At 35.1% G+C, this 14,049-nt stretch overlaps 2 protein-coding genes across 2 annotated transcripts; both read left to right on the forward strand.

Moving 5' to 3' along the window:
• Window positions 1-756: 756 nt before the first annotated feature.
• Window positions 757-6,106, forward strand: LOC145689931 (innexin inx2-like). Its single transcript, XM_081764286.1, has one exon. The coding sequence runs from the start codon at window positions 927-929 to the stop codon at window positions 2,025-2,027; it is 1,101 nt and encodes a 366-aa protein (XP_081620412.1). The 5' UTR covers window positions 757-926; the 3' UTR covers window positions 2,028-6,106.
• A 4,657-nt stretch (window positions 6,107-10,763) lies between these two features.
• Window positions 10,764-12,098, forward strand: LOC145688838 (innexin inx2-like). The gene has a single exon (XM_081763007.1). The coding sequence runs from the start codon at window positions 10,879-10,881 to the stop codon at window positions 11,950-11,952; it is 1,074 nt and encodes a 357-aa protein (XP_081619133.1). The 5' UTR covers window positions 10,764-10,878; the 3' UTR covers window positions 11,953-12,098.
• Window positions 12,099-14,049: the final 1,951 nt, after the last annotated feature.

Genomic DNA, 14,049 nt, shown 5'->3' on the forward strand with positions numbered 1-14,049 from the left:
TTAATTAATGTTATACCTATACTATTTCAAATAACTACACCAAACTCTAATCTTGGTCCAGCAAGCATCTTGTATAAATATAAATAAAGTAGCTTTTTTAAACTTAGGCCATTGTTTGAAAATAAATCCTATTATTAATCCAATGTTCTCAGGATTGCTGCCAGAGTGAGTGTTGCTGTGCTGAGCTTTCGTTACCATACAGCGTTGCTGCTGTATGGTAACGAAAGCTCAGCACAGCAACACTCACTCTGGCAGCAATCCTGAGAACATTGGATTAATAGTAGACGCCAGCAAAGCTTCAAGATCATAAACCCTATTATTCTTTCAGTCCCTAATAATAATAATAATAATAATAATAATAATAATAATAATAATAATAATAATAATAATAATAATAATAATAATAATAATAATATGCAGCACGTAAAGTTCCTAACGGTACTGATTACAGAATTAAGCAGCCTAAAACATTAGTCGCTGCTACATCACATAATTGTTATAATTACACAGATGCTTAAAGGAAACCAAATAATCTAATTTTTTCCCCTCTTGTTACTTCCTTTCTGAAACAACGATAGGCACGGGTTTTCCTTCTACGAATTAATTTCTTCTTGTCTGTTGCACGTAAAACAATTTTGAAACCTCATGGAGGAAGCAGAACCACATTGGTTTCCGTTTTCCTGATATGGTTAGTTGTATAATTTTACTTGCACAGGGAAAAGCAGTTACAATAGAACGTCATTCGTGAGTGGGCAAGTAAGTTCAACAGCACCATTTTCTTGATCTATGCAAAACGCGACAATTAATACACCATTCCAGAAGCAAGAAGAACAATTGGTATCGAAGCACATTATATACGACTATAATTACGAAGTGTATATATTCTATTCTGTGACTGTATCCTGTTAAAGACAAGACGTTGAACTATGTTTGATGTTTTTGGCTCGATCAAAGGGCTACTGAAACTCGAGTCAGTATGCATCGACAACAACATATTTCGTCTTCACTACAAACTGACGGTCATCATACTGGTCGCCTTCTCGTTGCTTGTAACTGCTAAACAGTACATTGGAGACCCCATCGACTGCCACAATGATAGAATACCACAAAATGTGATGGACACATATTGCTGGATTCACTCTACCTACACGCTTCCACGATCAAATCGAAAGCAACAAATTTATTCTGGAGTTGCACCTCACAGTGGGGACTCTACTGAAGGAACGCAATACCATAAATATTACCAGTGGGTGTGTTTTGTGTTGTTTTTCCAAGCTATGTTGTTCTATGTTCCTCGTTATTTGTGGAAATCCTGGGAAGGTGGTAGACTTAAGACTCTAGTGCTGGATCTAAATTGTCCCGTCGTAGACGATGATTGCAGAAAAGACCGCAAGGAGTTACTTGTGAAATATTTCATATCCAATCTTCATTCTCAGAACATGTATGCTATAAAATTCTTCGTGTGTGAAGTGTTAAATTTTGTGAATGTTGTTGGTCAGATTTATTTAATGGATCGATTTCTCGATGGTGAATTTTCCCATTACGGAACTGAAGTAATCAAATTCTCAGATCTGGATCCGGAAGAGAGAAGTGACCCCATGGATCGAATATTTCCAAAACTTACCAAATGCATATTCCGTCGATTTGGTCCTTCAGGCACTGTTGAGAAAGTGGATGGACTATGTGTTCTTCCACTGAACATAGTGAACGAAAAACTGTACATTTTCTTGTGGTTTTGGTTCATTATTCTATCTGTGCTCACTGGACTAGGACTAGTGTATCGTTGTGTTGTAGTGGTGGTTCCCCATGTAAGATTAGTTCTTCTACGGGCACGATCTAGGTTTTCAACTCTAACTCAGATTGAAACTGTCTCTAGAAAGTTTCAGATTGGCGATTGGTTTCTCTTGTACCAGTTAGGTAAGAATATGGATCCTATAATATACAAAGAGCTTGTTCATGATTTGGCTCAAAGTCTTTCTGACAATGATAAAAAAGATAATTATTCTTACTCAAATAGTTGTGTTTAGAAATTAGAAAATTAACCTTGCTCTAGCTTTACTTCTGATGCACTAGTCTCAACTATTTTGATAAAAAAATAAAATAAAAATGTCCAACGTGACAAGAAATGAAGTATCTCAACAAAATGTATCATTTCAATAGGTGAAACAAAGGATAGATATCTGTTAGAATAGACCAATAAGTAAAACCCTTATAAAATGATTTTTTAAAAACGGAATCAAACAGTATCATATTTTGTTTCCTTTGTACCCATGTTTCCGATTAGTACAGATAAAATTAATAGTATCTTAAACTCATGACTTTTTTTTTTAAGCTAATGACAGATTTTCTGCTGATCAATATGTTCTGTCAAACACAGATTTTATTATAACCTGACAACGGCTATTAATAACGTATAGTTCACAGAAAGAACTTAATATCAATATAGCTATAGTAATTTGGTCAATATGGTCATGCCGGTAGAGCAATGGTGACTTGTGAATGATAAAATTTATTAAAGCAATTGGGCTATAGTAATTCTCAAAGTAAGAACGTTCAGAATGAAGAGGGGGAAGGAAGCAGACCAGAACCAAGAATACGTTCAATTTTTAATCTATAAAAGCAGGGTACCCTGATCGAGGTAAAATTCAGTATGTATAAAGATATCGTATTCAGCCGCAACTTTCCGCAGGTATCCACTTCATAGAGGCTTTGCGAGCCTCTGAGGCTCTTTAGGAACGAGGCTAGAAAGAGAAATATTTCCTGCCCCACGAAAGATCGAACCAGAGCCATCTATCGGCGCGGGAGCTTTCGGTTTGATTCCCGCTGGGAGCTCTTGTGGTTTGGGTTCCATGTTAAGCTGGTAGGTCCACGTCTTATGTAGCCTTACTGCTGTGCGGGGATGTAGCGAACAGGACCATCTGCTCGGTTCAATAGGAGTCTACTATAACGCGACCTTATAATTTGTTAAATCTAAAATAATATAAAAATGAGAGACCTGGAATTTTCATTTCAATGGCAGCTCAAGTTCTAAAATTTTATATACCAATTATTTTATGTTATTTGAGGCATCATCAATATAGTGATATTATGAAAAGTAGTTATATTAATTTAGGAATTTTTAGGGTAAAAATACCTTCAAAGTAATCAAATATACGTAGTTAGTAGGTCTAATATATATTTAGAGATCTCGTAACCGAATTGCAAGCATAAACAATTTCGGTATTGGCGACCCGGGGTTTGATCTTCCATTGAGTTCAAGAGTTGGAAATGTTGACCCGAAGTTGTGAGAACAACCAGAGCTGTATTTGAATAAACAAGTACTATTAATTATTATTATGATTATTATTGTGTTTCTTATAGAGCGATAATTTTGTTAGTGTTTCTTCATGTTATGGATTTATTTAATTTAAGATGATTTTAAAGGTACCGTATGCCAATTGCAAATTTATTGTACGAGCATTGTCGTCATTCTCAAAAAAGCTAAATAAATTATAATTTGCAGTGAAATTAAGGAGATGGACGTTGAGACATAGTACAAAGGCAAATCAATAACCAGAGGACAATCCTTGCACTTTTTTAAAAAAGCTATTTGGATCATTGGTTTAAGCACATCTATACAATATGCTTCCACAATAACGAAAGTTGTTGAAATACTTGTGCCATATTGGTTTCTTACCCCCACTGTTATATATATGGGAAAGTATACTTTCAGTGTGAGGCCTTGGTGGCTTAGAGGTAGAGTGTTCACCTCTTGTGCATGAGGTCTTTGCTTCGATCCCAGCTCGCGCCAAGTGAGTTTTGTGGTGGACAAACACCGTGTGCGTGGGTTTTCTCGGGGTTCTCCCGTTTCCTCCCACTTTCTTCATTCCACCCTTTTATTCATTTCACATCATCACCGTCTCTTTTAGTCTAGTCGGCATTAACCGTGGAACGTAAAACTTAAAGATTTCATTTTTATACTTTTAGTGGCGGGTCTAGAGGATAAAAATTGCAGGGGCCAGCCAGTACATAGATAGGAATATAGGTATGATAGGTATATCGTGAGTTTACTATATAAATAATATAAACTTTCAAAAATATTTCATATAAAAAATAACTTTAATTATTTTTGTTATTGAAAAAAACTGGGAGGGGGCTAGGCTCCTTCGGCCCCGGGCTAGATCCGCCATTGTAAACTTTCTTTGAAATAGACTAGAATTTTTTGGACGATTTGCTTTTACTGTTTCTTCTGCAAACGTATTTAAGTGCCCCTTACTTTCGTGAAAATTACACTCTGTAATATAATTTAAGCATTTAAGAAATAATACTTAATTTGCAAATACATAATCATTTTCTTTGATTTGAAAAATGACTAATAAACAATTAAACGAAAAATTCTCGATCATTTCAAAGAGCTCGCTTGTGGCTCACTCGTTCGATTCCCAGTGAGGGGGAGCCATGTCTACGTTAAGAGCCTGTCATACTAAAAATAATGCAAAATTTACATTGTAGAATAACATTATCTATGATTGTGTTAAGTTGCAATTCATTATCTCCTTTCACTTATGAAAAACAAGCAAAAGAAAAAAAATTGTAAGTTTTGTGTTATCTTTAGTATATCAGGCTCTTAAGCTGTAGATTCATGTCGCATGTAGCCTGAGTGTTGAGACTTTTTAAATTCCAATTCAACTAATCAATCTATCATTTCAAAGAGAGAAAAAAATAATATTCCCCTTTCATAAAATAATGGGATGAGAAACTAATATAGCATATTTAATAGCTTTCAGCGTTGAATGAAACAAAAAAATCAGATGATAGACCGTGCACTTCTTGAACATTGATTCAATTTGTGTTTGGACGAAGTTCCAAGTTGAGAGGGGTAAAGCTTTTTTTTTCGGGGAGGGGGAAGGGGGTCCAATACTATAAGTTACTACGTCTAGGTAGTATTAAACGGGTATTATTCTGTACCCGAAAATACGATAAGTAAATTGTTAAATAATTGCACTTATATTTCCAGAAAAAATGATAGATCCAGATTACTTTTATCAGAGAAAGAAACGAAATTTTTCAGTTTTACGTCTCACGTTTATGCCGGCTAGGCTAAAGAAGACAAGGAAATGGTGGAATGAAGAAAGTGGGAGGAAACGGAAGAACACCGAGAAAAGCCATGAACACGGTGTTTGTCCACCACAAAGTTCACTTGACGCGTTGCTAGGATCAAACCAGGGACCCCATGCACCAGAGGTGAACACTCTACCACTGAGCCACCGCAGCCCATATAAGCCAAAGAGGTACAGATAAAGTATAAGATCAAATTTTCATGCTACATCAATCATTGCCTTATCACACAAATATAGTTTTATTGAGAATGTGTGTTGAGTTCAGAAGTTTTTTTTTTTTTTTTTTGAGAATTTCGGGCCCAATGGACCCCCTCGTGGGTACGCCCCTGTCCAACATCCATCTCTTGATTTTAACTGAATTATCGACAATGTTGTAGCTTGTCAATACCAGGGGCGGATCCAGGACCGACCTCTGGGGGGGGGGCGGTGGGTTGTCATACTGTTACTTTTAAGGGCTCCAAACTTTGGAATGGGTTTCATTTATATATATATAAAATCAGAAAGTTTTACTCTTCTTGGGGAGGGCGATCGCCCCGATCGCCCCCTGGATCCGCCCCTGGTCTATCCAAAGAAAAATTGAATATGTGCTGCCACCTACGCGATTGGCTACTTAATACTAGTCTATAGGTTTCGACCACGTAATTTCTATGTTTCAAATAGTATGTTATTGTTGTGTAAAACTTGTTAGTTTGTTTCATAAGCGTTATTTGTATATACATTAAACGATATCCTAGTAATAATAAGCTTTAAGTTTTGAATACTTACGTAAAATAAGTTACTATTAATTATTATTTACAGTAATAATGTGTATGGTTATTGAAATTTAAGACCGGTGCTTAATTTGTCTTGGCTTTGGAGTCGAGTGTAGTAATGTGTTACTTGAGCACAAAGCGAACATTTTCTGTGCATCTCATGGATAGCCCATTTACATTGATTTCACTGTTTTTAAATGAATGTTATTATTTTTTTGTACATGTATCAATGTTAAGTAATAATAATAAAAGGAATACAAAGACAATTGAGATTGGAGAACTTTTAATTCAGTGATTTACTTCGTACTACTATAATAAACATCTTTGGTGCTCTACCACAGGCCGTTTGCTAATACTGCATCCTAATATTAGTTTATATTATCAAAATACGTACATAAAAATATATTTTTTTAAAAAATACAGAAAAATATATAGTAAAAATATGCATTTTGTTACTAATCTTTCTTTAGATGTGTTATTGAGGTTTTTTGTGAGAGAGTTGGGTAAAAAATGACTCGTAGTTGGTCAAGCACAAACGAAGGTAGGATTTTTTTTTTTAAAAAAAGTTTATAGATCAATGCATTTCGATTTGAGAGAAGACTTCTTCAGAAAGATGCATTGATGCAGTGAATGCCGTCAGAGAAAAAAAGATGCTGTTCTCAGACGAGGGTACTTATGCTCATGAAGAAAGAACCAGAAATTATTTTCAGACATTTCAAGTAATCTCCCTCAACTCATCATGTTGTTCTTTTATGGTAATATTTGAAGCTGATTGGTGGTTGAGAGCTCATTTTGAAAAATGATATGAAAGTTATTACTCGAAACTCTTGAATTCAAGTAATTTTGAAGCTTTTGGTGACGTCATTTTCCTCCAATTATCTTGTTTAAGAGTCTCCTTCAAGCTTTCTTTTTCGGACTGCGGTGGCTCAGTGATAAAGCGTTTACCTCTGGTGCATGGGATCCTTGGTTCAATTCCAGATCGCGGCAGTGAGCTTTGTGGTGGACAAACACCGTGTGCACGAGTGTTTTCGGGCTTCTCCCTTTTCCTCCCACTTTTTTCACTTCACCATTTTCATTCATTTCTCATCATCACACTCACCTTTAGCCTAGCCGACATAATCGTAGGACGTAAAACTTAAAGATTTCATTTTACTTTTTTCAAGCTTTCTTTGACCGCAAAATGGATTGAAATCTCGTACCTTTACGTCCCACGATTTATGCTCTTTGGGCTAAAAGAGGCAGATATTTGATGAAGGTGAATGATAGTAGAATGTACATATACAAAGAAACGGGAGAACCTTGAGAAAACCCACACTTGACGTTATACACCATAAACTCATATGGCATGAGATCGAACTAGAGACTTCTCACACCAGATATCAGCACTCTACCACTGAGTCACGTGCAACTTTTAATAGTCATGCACGAATGATATGAGAGTAGTACAGTAAATATAGTGTTGGGCAATTTACAATTGTTCTTATTTTTTAACAATTATAATATCATTAGTTATAATGTGTTTTTTTCAAATTTTATTTTACACGTTGATTTCGCGCCAGTTGCACAAACATTCGTCAAATAGATTAAAGATTATTTAGCTAATAATTCCATAAAATTTTGACGAATCGCCAAAACGCTATACGTATCGGGTGTTCTAAAAATGGATCCCACAAACAACAGAGAGTTATTTTTTTTAGATCAAAATAAAGTGAAAATCCTATAAAATGCAATATTCTCCAAGACCTCCTTCAGCCGCTATAGGAAATCAAAATTTCACTATATGGTAACGTCGCAGATTAACTTGGAACCATTAGCAATTTCATCAATCGATCTACAATCGATCGAGCCGTTACATCGATTCTTATGCCAATAAGCGGTGCTACTGTCAACGTATACCGACTTTAGCTTCCACCTGGAAAGAAACAATATTGTCCTGTATTTGATAGACTGGTAGATTTTCTCTAAGAATCTTTATCTGCGACATTGCCATATAGTGCCCTCCCCTTGGATCCGTGCCTGTATATAACAATGAATACGTGGTTAACACACACGAAAATTCTAAGGTGTATAGCTACATACGGAATATATACAATGAGGAGAATACATAATAATAATAATAATAATAATAATAATAATAATAATAATAATAATAATAATAATAATAATAATAATAATAGGAATAAGAATAATTGGAGAATGTATGTAAGCAATATTCGATGGACTAAATTAATTAAATAACACATTTCTAAGACTAGATACAAGATAAGCTGCACTGACAAAGAGTGCTTTCTACCACTGAGCTACATTGGACCCTTATATTCACTTTATCAAGCAAGATTGTAGAAATAAGAAAATCCTTTTCAGTTGTTTTCTTTTTTTCGTTTTTTCGAGAAAGGAATGTGTTGTTTCGTTTTTCTTATGTATTCAAGATACACACAAATATATAAATAAATAAATAAATAAATAAATAAAGAGAAAAAGAAACGAATTGAAGTCCGAATGTCCAAATTATGAAGCTAGACTTTCCTGTTTGAAATCTACATTCGATTTTGGCTGTGCACTTCCTAATCGGAAAGTGCACAGTGTTTTTTTTTTTTTTAACTTTTGCTTAGAACTTCCCTTATTCACACTAGGCGAATGCCAATATAGTGTCTTTAATGAGTAATTCTTGGCCAACTTGTTTCCCATCTTTTATAGCTAACGTATTCACGGTGAAAATTATGTTCCGGCAAAAAAAAAAAAAAGACGAATATACATACATATTTCAACATTAACCCTAGGACTCTCGGTGGGGTCCAATGGACCCCAAGACTATGTTTGACAGTTTGTCAGTATTATTTTCCGGGATTCTAAGGGTTAAGAACGAATTGGGATAATTGGTCAGCTGAAAATCATTACTTATAGATGTCACTTTACAAACACAAGTGAAAGACGTCTTGATAAAAATCGGCAAGGGATACCATAAAGGGGAGATTGTTTTCGGTTATTATTTTTTCAATATCTCGTACCGTTTGCAAGATTTACGCTTACTTCTTGTTGGAGTTTATAATTCATGTATGCTCAGTGTTTTCTTTCTTCTTGCATGCAGTATGTAATAAGCAAATACATTGCACACACAATTAATTATAATATTAGTGATATATGGTGTTCATTGGGCAAAACACACAAAACAATAAAGAGTCATCTTAGACTGGAGAAACGGTTATCCTTCGTTTTTTATCATTTGGCAATGAAACAAACGCCGGAGAGATATGCAACCCCTATATACATACATGTGGTGTTTGTATGTATAACTCGCAGGATATGATACTTTTAAAAATTTCAACACTTGCAGTAAACACTTAAAAATGTAATAAAGAAATAACGGCATTTTTAAATATTCAATTCGAACTGAACAATCTACACAAAATTAAACCATCACAAATAGTTTAAAATTGGCAAATTGCTTGTGCACAGTTTTTTAAGACCTGATAGTGCAGGTAGCGACATCTATTAGGTGACTTTATTATTAGAATCAGCGTGACAGATAGACTGAGATGTTTGTCTTTTACCATTAGGATTAAGTTTATATATAAAAATCAAATTTGTTTTTTTGGGAAGACAAAGATAGCATTAAGTTTATATATACACTAGCTTTCGCTGGATTGAAATAAAAACTTTAAATACACAACTCCTTAAATCATGTGTTTGGTAAAAATGACAGTAAAAATTAAATATTACTATTGTGGGCTGAATTTGTATTTAAACGTCATTGGAAGTGTCATTGTTCACCTCAACAACCCCGAAAGCTATAATTCGACACTAATATCGTTCATTTTCGATCTTTTTTATATGCCCTTCTCCCCTCCCCTAATTTGTGGGGCTGAATTTGGATTTAAACGGCATCAGAAGTGTCATTGTTCATCTCAGCAACTCCGAAAACTATGGGTTCGACACTAATATCGGTCAATTTCGGTCATTTTTAAACATTTTCCCTACCACTAAGTTGTACCGTCAAAATGAAATGATAAAAACACTGCCAGGTCTGAGCCTCATCTGTTGAAACTTTGATCGAGATCGGTGGGATGGTTGAAGAGTTATTAAGTCACAAAGGTAGCCACATTCATTTTTATGTATTTTTCTATATCTCCCCATCCTCCTCCACCCCTAAATTGTATAGTCAATGTGAAACAATGAAAAGTATCCCAGGTCTGAACCTCATCTTTGTGGCAAATTTGACCGAGATCGGTCTCGTGGTTCAAGAGTTATCAAGTTTTATTTAGTTTTATATATCTTCCAGTTTTCCCCCTCCCCATCGTTGCATCGTCAAAGAGAAATGATTAAAAAAAAAACATCCCAGGCCCTAACCTCATCTATGTTGAAAATTTTATCGAGATTGGTCGTGTAGTTCAAGAGATATGAGGTCACGAACATGGTCACTTGCATTTATATATTTTAACAAAGATGGCGTAAGAACTCCGCATTGTTAAGTCAACTTACCTACACCAGGAAAACATAAAAGAATGCATACTTAATTCGAATTCAATAAATTTATGACTCTTATCGCCTCAATTTATGTTAAACCAGTCAGTATATAAACATGAAAGTCGACAATATTAGCAGTGGTAAGGGAGCTTGTACGTAATCAGAAAGGAAATTATTATTCATATAAACATTATCAAGGAAGTTGAAATACTCACATTTAACTTCCTTCTAAGGAACGACATCGAAAAAGCAAATGAGCAACATCTAATAATAGTTGTAATGCAAGTTCTGGTAATATTAGACAATTCTCGGAATTACACCAAGATGTAATTGCCTTCGGCCAAATCGCATGCTCACTTGGCATTGAGAATAGAAAATGAAGAAAAGTTATAATTGCAGTGTTTAAGCTACTGGAATTGAGTGCAGTAGTATTACCGCCGGGCTGGAGTTGTATACAAAAAACTTGGTGTCCATCGCGTAAACAGGTAATACAATAAAAAAAATTGTTTAAATTAAGTGAATGTTGTATTCTACAACAGAAGCTTACGAAGACAATACGAACAATGTTTGAAGTCTTCGGATCCATCAAAGGGCTACTGAAAATCGAATCAGTATGCATCGACAACAGTATATTTCGTCTTCACTACAAACTAACAGTAATAATGCTTATTGCATTCTCGCTTCTTGTCACTGCTAAACAGTACATTGGAGATCCCATCGATTGCTTTGTTGAAAAACATGTCCCACAAAAAGTTATGGACACCTATTGTTGGATTCACTCTACCTACACGCTTCCACGATCAAGTAGAAATCAACAAATTTATCCTGGAGTTGCACCTCACAGTGGGGACTCGAGTGAAGAAACGCAATACCATAAATATTACCAGTGGGTGTGTTTTGTGTTGTTTTTCCAAGCTATGTTGTTCTACGTTCCTCGTTATTTGTGGAAATCGTGGGAAGGAGGAAGAATCAAGACTTTAGTGTTGGATCTAAATTGCCCCGTGCTAGATGAACAATGCAGAAATGATCGGAAAAGGTTACTTGTGAACTATTTCACGTCGAATCTTCATACTCAAAATTTGTACGCTATAAAATTCTTCGTGTGTGAAGTGTTAAATTTTGTGAATGTTGTCGGACAGATTTATTTAATGGATCTTTTTCTTGATGGCGAATTTTCCAAATACGGAACTGATGTGATCAAATTTTCGGGACAAGACCCGGAAGACAGAACTGATCCCATGGATCGAGTGTTTCCGAAGATGACAAAATGTGTTTTCCGTCGGTTTGGAGCTTCTGGTACCATTGAGCGTATTGACGGACTGTGCGTGCTTCCGTTGAACATTGTGAACGAAAAAATGTATATATTTTTGTGGTTTTGGTTCATTGCCCTCTCTGTGCTCACTGGTCTCGCATTGTTATATCGTTGCGCTGTTATTTTTGTACCGCAAGTAAGATTAATGCTTCTGCGAGCTCGTTCGAGATTGTCTCCTTTTGATCATGTCCAGTCCGTTGCGCGTGAGTTGCAGATTGGAGATTGGTTTGTGTTGTATCAGTTAGGTAAGAATATGGACGCATTGGTATATAAGGAGCTCATGCGGAACTTGGGTTCGAGTTTTCTTGGAAAACAACTTGTCTGAAAGTTGGTTTGTATGTTTATATATATATTTTTATTTTAGTACATAATCGATAAAATATACTTTTATCTTAATACCAACATGACAATTGGAAACAATGTTTCCTTTCATAATTTTTGAAACTATTAACAGATTTGTGCAACAATACAACAGAGCAATAAATTAATAAATAAAATAAGCATCTTATCAATAACAGTAATATTTAAATTTGTGTCCTGTATAAAATTCTACTTTAAAATTCATTAATTGCGGCGTCAATAGGAAAGGATTGTGATATGCCTATTCTATTACATACATTGTTGGAAATAGCTTTTCAATTCAAAATGTGGAGCCGTTTGGGTTATATACTGTACTAGCAGCGTTCACCCCGCTTCGCTGCGGTCACCCCGGAACGCAATAAACTTTGTTACTTAGATAATTTTTACTTTTTCGCTTTCAAGTGATATGATAAAAACCATAGAAGATTGCAGTAAATGTTAACATTATATCGCCTGTCATTTATGTTAACCCGCCCCGCTTCGCTGCGGTCACCCCGGAAGTTTTCGCTTTCAAGTGATATGATAAAAACCATAGTATATTGCAGTAAATGTTAACATTATATCGCCTGTCATTTATGTTAACCCGCCGAGTTACACGGTCATGCGGGTTGCATATAAATACGTTTATTTTTACCTATGATGAACTAACAAAGGATTTGTACGTTATGGACACTTGAATGGTCAATTATCTCAAGACACTGGTAATTAAAAATTAAAGTGATATGATAAAAACCATCTAGGGTCCAAATCCTAATAACCCCCCAAAAATAAAGAAATTGGTTCAGCCGTATTAGCGTGATGAGGTAACAAAGGATTTGTGCGTTCTCTTTTATATATATAGATAAGGCATCCTACGAAGGTGACCAGAATTTTAACTTGCAAAAACGGGACGCACATGAGTCAAGGGGAAGAGGTAAATTTCTGATCTCCAGATGGCACTCTGAGCGCTGTAGTGTTTTTAAGGTACAATATGCACAAGTTACACTTTATGTTATCTGGACATTAGGCTACAAGTTTCTTTTATATCCAGAGTTTATTTTTAACATTCTACTAATAAAGAAGTAATAATTTAGCTGTTTCTCCAGGCAATGATTTGAGATCTAATAATCTAACGTAAACACCCTCAGTAAGAAAGAAATAACTCACCCGTAAATAAAATTAAATATTTCAATCTTCTCATGATTTTAAGCATCAATCATAATAGAAACAACTACAGTTGATTTCTGTAAATGAAGCTACACAGCAAAAAATGAAGTTTTAAAACAACACAAAATGACTACCACTTTAGCGTGTTATTTGTGTGTTAATTCAACAGTAATTTTTTTAAAAGGGTGCGGGAATGGGTAACCTATTGAAATCTTTATTCATTAATTCAGTTTTATCTTGTAGAGAAAATAAGTTCCTACTCCCAGCCGTTAGAGGGTTACGCCCTCTCTTTGGCATCAACAGCAACGATATCGCCTTCTGAGCGTATCAGAAATAACTCGTACTGGCTGTCAGTATTTGCATCAGTGTTTATTGTTTGGTATAAGCATAGCTTTACTCAGTATATTTGACATTTATACCAAGTAACGAATAACGTTCTATGTTTTCTGTAATCGGTCACAATAATAGTTTTGTGAACCTGTGAATTGTTTAATAATAGTTATATGAATAGCTGTGCTGCCATCTGTTTTCCTTATCTGTTATTCTTATGTCTTAGCACGTAAGAACAGAAAATGGCAGAACTGCTACTAATGTAACTGTTGTCAGATCATTCACAGGTTTACAAAACTATTATTGTGACCGATTACAGAAAACATAAAACGTTATTCGTTGTTCGGTATAAATGCCAAATATACTCCTTAAAGCTATGCTTACAACAAACAATAGACACTAATGCAAATACTGACAGTCAGTACGAGTTATTTCTGATACACTCGGAAGGCGATATCGTTTGCTGTTGAATTAACACAAAAGTAACACGCTAAAGTGGTAGTCATTTTGTGTTGTTTTAACACTTCATTTTTTTTGTTGCGTATACTTCGGAAAATGCAAATGAAGTCAAAACATTTTGCCAATA

Source organism: Thermobia domestica, chromosome 7, assembly GCF_964235325.1.
Source record: "Thermobia domestica chromosome 7, izTheDome1.hap1.1, whole genome shotgun sequence".
Classification (NCBI taxonomy): Eukaryota; Metazoa; Arthropoda; class Insecta; order Zygentoma; family Lepismatidae; genus Thermobia; species Thermobia domestica.